This window comes from Anser brachyrhynchus (assembly GCF_964034855.1).
Source record: "Anser brachyrhynchus genome assembly, chromosome: 25".
NCBI lineage: Eukaryota > Metazoa > Chordata > Aves > Anseriformes > Anatidae > Anser > Anser brachyrhynchus.
In genome coordinates, this window is record NC_137718.1 from 6,095,752 (window position 1) to 6,105,797 (window position 10,046).

The 10,046-nt window shown below is 53.1% G+C and overlaps 1 protein-coding gene across 10 annotated transcripts in view; it reads right to left on the reverse strand.

The window, feature by feature from the left end:
- PRDM10 (PR/SET domain 10) overlaps positions 1-9,230 on the reverse strand; it is a 44,834-nt gene extending 35,604 nt beyond the window's left edge. Inside the window, exons 1-4 of one of the 10 annotated variants that reach the window (XM_080567959.1) lie at positions 6,018-9,228; positions 3,851-5,917; positions 300-414; positions 28-217 (exon numbers count right to left, since the gene is read on the reverse strand). In XM_080567959.1, the coding sequence (XP_080424085.1) occupies positions 28-120 (93 nt within the window). In that variant the 5' untranslated portion in view covers positions 121-217; positions 300-414; positions 3,851-5,917; positions 6,018-9,228. The other 9 variants (XM_080567963.1, XM_080567961.1, XM_080567966.1 and 6 more) reach the window with 9 other exon arrangements.
- Between the last annotated feature and the right edge of the window lie 816 nt (positions 9,231-10,046).

Genomic DNA, 10,046 nt, shown 5'->3' on the forward strand with positions numbered 1-10,046 from the left:
CCAGGAGCTCTGGAAGGCAGTAGTCACCTGAGCAGTATTCTGCTCCTGCTCAGCAGAGTCAGGCCACACCTGAGGACTTTCCTCTTTCGAGTCCATCTCCTCCCTGCCGTGGTGCTCCATGGTGAGAAGTATCTACTGGAGGAATGTCTGGCTGGGTAGATTCATCTCTTCTCCGTGTTTCTCCTTCCAGAAGACAAGGGGATCTTCAGTAACATGGCTACAAAGAAAGGAGATGGAGACATCAAAACAAGAGTGCAGCAGTCAGTTCTCATTGCAATGGAAGGGGGCTATGAGGTTACCATCAGCTCCTGCGCTACAGGAACGCACTGCCAGAGTAGAGCGGGGTCAGCTTTACGAGCACGTGGATTCACATTTTCCATTCTCGATATGCCATATACTATTTTCCACACCCTACTAAGGAGGAAGCAAGTCAACCGCTGCCAAAGTTGCACTGAACGATACCTCCTGAATCCCTCCTGCACTTCCTTCCTCAGCCGCCAGCAGCCCACAGGCACACGGCCCGCCTGGCACACGCGGGCCCAGAAATCAACACATGGTGCAGAGCGGTGACCTCAAGCTCCTAACAAGGAAACAACACGTTCAGAGACACAGTGCTGGTTTCCCAGCTCATCTGGAAGAGGCTTTGATCAAGAACCAAGCGGCTTCACACTTACGGGCAGCTTTCACCTTGCACAGAAGTGCGGTGCCCGTTGGTATTCGGGCAGCGTTACGAGAGACAACTTCCAGAAAAAGAACAATGAAACTTTAAGTGATGTAAGCCTGAAGATCCTGACAAATTGCTTCCAAGCTAGGTTTTATTCACCTCTTGCAATTTTATTGGGGCCTCTCAATCTGCCATTGGGAATCTCGGAAGGGTAATTTACAGCTCTGGTGGTTCGTTTAGTCGGTGGTTCAGCACCTTCCCAGCTCTTCCTCTCTAATGTCGTATTAAATCACAGGCCCAGGAATTAGCATGAAGCTGAGCCCATTCCATTTTTCAGCCAGTCCAATTAACTTTATTTTATACTCAGTGCCTCGCCGGGCTGATCCCGTGCCAGTACCCTGTCTGTGCGCCACGAAGAAAGCAGAAGGCTCCTTGCTGACGCTTTCATTCATTTGCATTTTAAATGCAAATTATTTTAGTCATAATTTATTCCCATAAATGCTAGCAGTTGGCTTGTCATTGACAAGCTAAAAAAAGATAAGGAAAAAAGCAGCAGGCACTTTCTGTCTTCTGCTGGTTTCACCAGCAACGAGCGGGCTTTGTGGACCCGAGCACGGGCTGCACCACACCACGGGCCTCGGCCAGAACCCATAAATTAACGGTGCAGAAATGTCTCAGGCTAACATCACTGAACAGAAAGAGGAGGGAAGGGATCACAAAAATCACATTACTTCCACATATACAAAGGGAAGCTTTGGGAAAGGTATTTCTAAGATATTTCTGGGCACTGCTAGAGCCTAACGTGTGCTGTCTCACGCTGAGCAGCACCCACCGCACTGCAGGCTGATCGGACTTCTTACTAGGCTCCGCATTTCTCAACACAAGGCATCCAGCAAAGCACTGAAAAGGAAGAAAATATATGTACCTGCTGGCTACGCTTTAGCTAGGGGATCCCATTAGGATGAGAAGTGAACTGGAACAAACAATGATTGGGACAAACACCCAGCCTTGCTCTCTGAGTACTGAACTGGGTCATTTACAAATATTATTTATATATTCCAGCTCCCACAAGCTCTGCTGTATTAAGCAGCATTATCCATCCATACACAGTACCTTTCATCCAGCGATCTCAAAGCTGTGTTGTTAAGGATTAATTCAGGGATTTCCTCCTATCTAATCCTATCGCTTTCACCCAACTCCATCGCTCGCTCCACCGGGTCTGGGTGACCACACAACCGCTGGGAGAAACGTGACCGCGTTTATGGCGGTGACACAATCTAAAAACCATTTTGCATAAAATTAAATGCCTGTCCTGTCAATTTTGTTTGGCTTTGTTCATCCCAAATAGCTCTTTTTTTTTTTTCTTGTCCGTCATGAGATGCCACGAGCCAATTCAGGTAATTGCACTAGCACTATCCAGTAGTTTAATCAATTAAGCAATACCTAATTGCTCAGAACAATTAAAGAACGCTAGGCTTCAAGGTTTTGCTGTTGTTGTTTTGTTTTTAATATATAATTACCTTGTTAGCAAGAATGCAATTAAATTAAGCAGTGATTAAGAGAAAGGTATGGCTATGGCCAATCCCATATGGTGCAACAAGTAGCGGGATTTTTGGCTGACGTCCCCACAAGCAGACACTGGAGGTCTGTGAGAAGCTGCTGACTCACTCCTGCAGACTCCTTTAGGCACAAATAACTTACAACTTGAGCAGAAAGGAGACTCAAGGTTTCAGACGGGTCTTTCACAGACAAAATTGGACACGAAGATTCGTATCTACGAAAAATAGCACTAAAAAGTCGGAAAGGAAAGAAGACGATGGTACTTTCAGGTTTTGCAGTGGTTCTAAGGGTTAACATCTCAAGCAAAATCTCAGTCTTGGGGGAAAAAAAAGCAAGGTGGAGGCAATTGGGTGGCTCAGTGCTATCGTTTCTATAAATGGTCCTGTTACATTATTGCTGTTCTTCACAGAAATAAAAAGTGTATATACTGCTCAGCCCAGCCACCTGCGTAGCAATACCAAGCAGACGATATCAGGAGCTGCGGGATTTGCTGATGCCTTCAGCTCCTGTACTATAAAATCTAGCCTCTGGTACACGTTCCCACAGGAGACAGGATCTCTGTGAATCCTTAGCATTTCTGCTAGCATCACCAAAGCACGCAGAAGGACGCGTTTCCCTGGAAGCCTGGATCTGCTGAGTAAGAAGGCAGCGCAAGAGCGGCCAGCGTCCCACTGAGGTCCCCAGGAAAGGCAGTGGAGAGGGCACGAGGCAGGAGCAAGCTCTGAAATTTGGCTGGTCAAGGTCAGTGAGATGGTTAGGGCATTGAGAAATGGTCAAGCTGGAGAGCACGACCCAGTCCAAAGTCAGAGACAACGAAACTACCAGAAAACAAACACCTGAGTAGGTCTGCCAGCGCTGATGGCAGACAAGTCACTTGCTCTGCAGCCCTTTGACGCAGGACACTCTCCCTCATTAATCCCACGTGATCTTTTCTCCTCCACATCCCCCTAACAAAACCCATTACGGCTGTGACACTGACAGCCACAGTGCCTCGAGACACTAATTATTTCCCTGGGGACTTGTCTCCGCAGAGATGTCTCACCGCACAGGGAAGCAACAGATGCCCAGCTCAGCACATGTACCCACGGTATGTATTTATTATTTTTTTCCAAATTAGCTGCAGAGGAATCAGGATGAGCATGTTAGACTACGTGGTGTCTACGCTAATCAGTTTGGGAGATGTGTGTAAGGAAACATTCTCTCAAAGGGTCTACCTCAAAGCTTTGTTAGTTTTTTTTATTTTAGGTCTGTCTGTCTGCCTGCCTGCCTGCCGGGGCTCTGATTACGGCGCTCAATCTGAGATAGCACCCATGGGTGCAGCCCTCGAGCCCCTGGGGTGTTGCCCGCGTTTTCCAGGGGCAGAAGCACGCTCAGAGGTCGGCAGGGATGCTTGCGGGCAGCTCCGCTTCTCCCTCAGGCTTCCCAGCACAGGCACCGGGCACCAAGCACCGCTGCGGAGCGCGCGGGTCGGGGCTGGTGCGGCCGGCAGACACGCGGGGCAGGGTGAGAGCTGCCCTGCCTGCGCACCCAGAACATCCAGCCGCCTGCCTCATCGGGTGAGCACAAGCAAACCAACGGCCTCTTCAGGCCAAAACAGGTTCACGTCTGGATGCAATTCACATTTACCTGCCTTTCTTAATACCCTCTGGGGACCTGCAGCTGGCAAAGACCTTGGCCTTCCTCTTCGGTTCCTGCCTTTTCCATGCGATCCCGAACGCCGCTAACGGTGATGCCTCCCCTCTGCAGCTCCTGATGCGTGGAAAGCTCCTCTGGGTCGTTGTCTGAGCAGGTCATCTTTTGGAAATCTCCCTTGAAAACTCCTTTTGACCACCGCAACACACCCCAACCCCTCTCCTGTTCCTGCAGCACCTCGTTTTATCTGAGGCTGCGTTATTCAGCCAGCAGCTCTCCCCCTTCCCTGGATTCGGCTCTGGAGGATGAGAAACTGCTGCTCAGGGGCAAAACCTCGTTCCCCATCCTACACCAACGTCCTCGTTAGCCTCGCTGTCCTCAGCAGGAGACATCCTCAGCCACCTCCCGGAGGGTGGGAGTGCTGCTGAGAACCCTTCCTAACCCCTGAGAGCAGCCCAGCACCCAACCACGCCACCTTGGTGGTGCTCTGGGACCCCCACCAGGCAGGGAACGGGAAGGAGAGGTGTTTTAAGACCTCAGAAGACAGCAGGCGCTGGTCTTTTGTACTTGGCACGCAAGAATTTTTGACGAAAATCGAACACAGTGAAAGCACACGGCGCTTCAAAGGGAAGCTCAGTTCTGAAATTCAGAGAAAGGCATCACCAACAGCACCTGTGTTTCCTTGCACCCCTGCTGTTAGGGAAGGATGCTTTCTCTCACCAATGGGACTCTACGAGAAGATGCACAGACAAAAGCTCTGGGGGCTTCATCTGCAGCGACCTCTCCAAGTCCAATTAAGAATATTCTGCTGAGAAAGCACCCGAGCCAGCAGCTGCCAAACATCCATTCTTGTCCCTCCTCTGAGATGACAAGAATGGGGGAATATTAAAGCTGGGCAAGGGGAAAAGTCCGCTTCCCTTCTTGGGGAGCCATAAAGCCACTGCAGTATCTCAAATGAGAATCCACTTTACAATAATGGTGCATAAAGCAGCTAATGTGATTTACTCCCTAGTGTAAAAGAGGCTCGCATATAGATTGGGGTTCCCTGCAGCAATAAGAGCAGCGACTATTAGCTTAATCCTTTAAGCACTGAGCTCACTGACCACTCTTCTTCACTGTTAACCACATGCAAGGACAGCAAGATTGTTACAAAAGGGGATTTATGGCTGTGGGTCTTCCTCCAGCTTTTAATATGAAAATGATTTATGATGCTCAAAAGGAACATCACATGTGTCTGCAAAAGCTATATCCCACACTTAAGTTAATTACCCCAGCCTGCCTAGAAGGCAGAGTTGGTGCATTTCCTGAGATCCCTTGGCAAGAAGATGCTTTCATTGCAGCAGGAGGGCTGGGAAGCACGCTGGGTTTCTAACCTCATTGACTACTGAGTCACGACTGCTGTCTCTTCCTCTGCATCCTCATTCATCAAAAGCACATATTGTTTCAAGGAACTCTGGCTCCCGTGCATTTTGGCTGACTGTTAATAATCAGGTAATATACGAGCCCAATATTTATGTTTTACTGGTGAGTTAGAAATGGAAATCATACAGCAGGCTGGGGCAGCGGAGATTATTTATTGCCACAAAAGGAAAAATGGCTTCAATTTATTTAGTCATATAATAAATAGAAGAACTCAGCCAAACACAAACTCACTCTTTACTCAAATTGTGCATAATGAGTCGATCTACCCATATCCTTGCATCACATCCATCATCACAGCAACAGTGCAGGAGGCCTCTTGGATCTCCAAGGCCAGCCCTCCGCTACGGCGTGCAACAGAAAGGACATTGCCCGAGTGCCAAAATAGCAACAGCACTTACTGAAAGCATGACAGCACGGTGCAACCACGCTGTTCTCTCAGTGCATCACGTAAGTAGCTAAAAGTCTAACTGCTTATACCACAAAACCCAGGAGATCATCACCCAGTGCAGGTGAACCCCAGGAGGTACTGACATCCTACAGGGGGGCTCCACGGACAGCGTTGGAGACGCGGCTCCCTCTTTCTGTGTATCTAAGTTCTTGAATAACCAAGTGTTTCTCACTGTATCTGTCCTTCGCCTTCTGTGTAGGACAAGAGACAAGTTCATTAGATTTATCCAGATACACGTGATGCTCTTTGTAGTCACCTCTCCTCCCACTTGCTCCACCACTAGATACCCACTCCAATAACCGACGTCTTCCTCCCATACTCAGCTTCCTAAACGTGTTACCGCGTTCTTCACGTCGCCTTCTTTCAAATGTTTCGTATTCTGAAGTCCCCATGATATCACTGTCCGCTACCACCACACACCGCAATTCTCAGGCTTCAGCTGCTTGGGGCAGTGACCCCATTCACTTAATTGATTTGGCTGACTAATGATAGAGGGAGAAATATGGTAAGGGAACAAAACAGGGAAGACACCTACTCGAGAATAACACAAGCAAAAAAAAAGGAAAAGAACAAGTCTGTATCGAGATGTGATCTACAGAGCTGCAAATGCAGTTTTCAAGGAGACACTCTCATGGCTCAGGAGAAGACAACAAAACCATACCACCCCCACAGCGCTCAGTTTCACTCCAGCTTCCTTTTGCCTCCTATTCCTCCTCCTGCTCAGGCACCTTCCCAAAGCTACCTCCACTTCAAGGTGGAGTTCGCTCCCCTTCCCGCAAACTGCTCATGCTGCTTTCTCCCTCCCACCTCTCTGCATTAAATCACTGCTGCGCTTCAAGATCTCACAAGACAGAACTACCACTTCTCTGAACATTAAAAAAAAAAAAAAAGGCAAAAAACTTGCCTGTGTCAAAATAGCTGCTTGTCTGAAGTGCATGAGACCCCAGAGGGCAAATCAGGCTATCTGTGCATTAAAACAGGTGGCTACTTAACACACAAAGCCAGTTGAGGGCTGTAATATAACCTCTACTTCTCTGTTCTACTAACATGAAAATAAAAGTGGCAAATAGACCTGATCTCATGTTTAAGTCAAAACAAAATTCACAATACTAAAACAGCCTCCATAATTAGGTACACTTATAAGTCAATTAAAATTCAGTGTACACAGCTGACAGCAGCTGCAGGTGGTCAAAAAACACACTTGAAAGTAGCTGCTAACAACAGAGCAAATTACCATAAGGAGTTTCTTTGCAGGTTAACAGTAAGGGTGCCAGATGAGAGCAAGCTCCTCACACCAACACCTCTCAAAGAGCAAGTGGTCAATTCTTCCAACAGATATTAACAATTACACCTGAATTTCTTCCTATAACCAAGGAAATAAAGCTGTCTTCACTTGAAGCACCTAGTACACAAGAGAAGCGTGCATGCAGCAAAGCGCCAAGAAGCATCACAGTTCAGGAGACAAGCTCTCCATTTCGGGACTGGCTGAGAAACACACCTCCTTACTTTTTTTCCCCACTCAAAATGAAGGTGTTAGCTTCAGATCGTCAATTGCTATTTCCAAAGACTCAAATAACCCTCTTGTGAAATCAGCGTTTGAAATGAAAAGTGACAAAGCAAGTGAAAGCGTTTGATACAGTCTCCATGAGAGACTGGATCTTTTACAGAGAAACATTAACACGCGTTTCACTGGGAGACCCAGCCTTGAGCTTGTTCATTCTCCAAAGAACCACGAATACATCCCCAACGCGCCAGAAGCGTTGGTGCGGTTACCAAAAAGCGCATCCCAAAAACTGACTGCTCTGGGGGCTGTGAAGCTCAGCAGCCTAAACCAGAGGGTTTTAAACTTTGGAAAGACCACGTCGAGGACCTGCCACAAGCAGCTGAGAGGTAAGAGGTGATTCTGCCTGGCTTGAAGGGTTTCGTACAGGCAAAGTGACCCTTTATGGGACCGGCTGGCCCTTTAGGGCTGCCAGGCAAAGGACCAGGGTCTCTTTTTTTTTCATTCCAAGCAAGAAATTTAACAAGTTGCCACTGCTTCAACACCACAGTACCCCAGGAAAGGACGTGGCACCTCAGCACCACAGACCTGACAGCCGTAGGACCGAAGAAATAAACAGGAATCAGACAGCCACACGTTGTATCTCTATCACAGGTGTATTTAGCAGGGGCTAAAACCAGTACAAAGCTCAGTATTGGCACGGCAGCGCCAGACTTCACAGCCCCACGCCCAGCCGCGTGGCTGCGCTCCTTCCTTCGAGCCCGCGAAGCTCCGGGCCCCTCAGGCAGCGGGAGGGGCACCAGGCCCGGCCCCGCCACAGCCCCGGGCCCTCCCCTGGGTCCCCGCTCCCCGCAAGGCTCGGGGGGGGGGGGCTCATGGTGGCCCCAGACCACGACCCCACTGCCCCGAGCCCCTCACAGGCCTGACTGGCGGTGCCCCCCCACTGTCTCCCCCTTATATAACCTCCGCGTCCCCACCGGCAGCCAATCCGGGGAGGGGGCGCAACGCCCCCCTCCTCCCACTAGGCCAATGAGAAACGGGGGCGCGAGGCACGCGGCCAATCAGGAGGGGCAGGCGCTCCCCCCCATCACGCGGCGCCGCTCCCCAGGACGAGCAGGCAGCGCTGTCCGCCCCCCCCCCGGGGGGGAAAGCGCGAGGCCCCGGCAGCCCCCTGTGAGGGCGCCCAACGGCCGGTCGGCCCCAACCACTGGGGCACGGGGGGGCGGAGGAAGGGGGTGCCAGCGAAGGCCGTGCTGCGTTGCGGAGGGGAGGGGAACCGGCCTAACCACGGGGCGAGGGAGCCGAGCCGCCCGCCGTCACGGAGGGCTGAGGCGCCCACAGTGCTGTGGGGGAACAAGATGGCTCCAGCATACACCCCCCGCCCCCCCCGCTACTGAGGTGCCGGGGTCCGGACCGTACCATCGGGGGAGGGGGGGGGAGCAGGGGTGGGGGCAGCCCCCTCTCCCTCCGGCCGGGCCGGGTGGGGGATCCCGGCTAGGGCGGGAAGGGGGGGGAGCGGATCGTACCTCTCCCGCGGGGGGGCGGGGGGGGCGGAGGGGAATGAGTGCGCGCTGTTCCCCCTCCCCCCCCCCCACTCGCGGGAGCGAACGGTTTATCCCGGCCGCAGCGCTAAGGAGCCGCCAGCTCCGGGCGCCATCTTGGGTGCGACTAAAACAACAAGTCCAAAACCCCCGGCGGGGCCCCGCGGCGCCCCCGGGCCGCGCTTCCCTCCCGGACCGTCCCATCGCGTTACCTGAGGGGGTCCCGTGCGGGTGGCGCGTCCCGGCCGCCGGCGGCGGCCCCGCGGCGGCCCCAAACCCCCCCACCTGTCCTCACCTCACAATGGTAGCTGCAGAACGGGAGGGGGGGCGGCCGCCCGGGCCTCATTACCATAATCTGCCCGGCAACAGTCTGCGGCGCCGCGCGCTGATTGGCTGAAACGCGCCTGCCCGCCGAGACGGGGCGCAAAAGTCGTCAAGAAAAGAGTCGGGAGGCAGGCAGGTCAGGGGGCCGGGGTGCAAGGGGAGGGGGGGGGCAATCCTCACGGGAGGGGGGGGAGAGACCCCTACCCGGGCCTTCACTCCCCCCGGGATGCCCTCCACCAATCAGAGCGCCGCTCTCATCCGCGCTCCTCTCCGCCGGGCCCCTTCCCGCCAATCCGAGCGCTCGTCTCATGGCGGCGCTCCGCCCCCCGCTGAGGGGGGCGGTGTGGAGGGGGGCGGAGGGGGCGCCCCCTGGCGGCGGGGGCCCGCGGCCCTCAGCCCCCGGGGCCGGCGGACGACGGGGCCGGGGCCCGGTTCCCCTCCCAGCCCCTCCGAGGGGCGACCCCGCAGCTCCCCGTGGGCTCCCGCCGCAGGGGGACGCCTCACCCCCTTCCCTTTGCCCCCTCAGTGCTCCTCGCCGCGGGCTCCCCTCGGAGCCGCGCCTCAGCCCACAGCTAGTAAAATGTGTGAATGGCCAAACCCTGAGGAAATGCACCCAAAAATGCTCCCCGGGGCTCCGGGGTCCCCTCAGGGTTGGCACGGTGGTACACGGGTCTGAGCACCACATGCCGGCTCGAGCAAGGGCAATGATTACTGCCGCTGGGAATTTGGCTACTTGGTCATTCCGGTGGGGTTTATTGCCGTATTTTTGTCGCTGCTCCTAAAGGAGCGTTTGTATTATGGCGGCACGGAAAAATACAGCTTTGTTGATTCCGGAGTTGGGATTAGCGTCTGCTCGGAAAGCCATGCGGTCCAGCAGGGATTTCTCCAGCAGAGATTTCTTCCAGGCTTATCGCCGAGCGCTCCGCGCGCCGTGTCCGCGCACCAGCACGCACA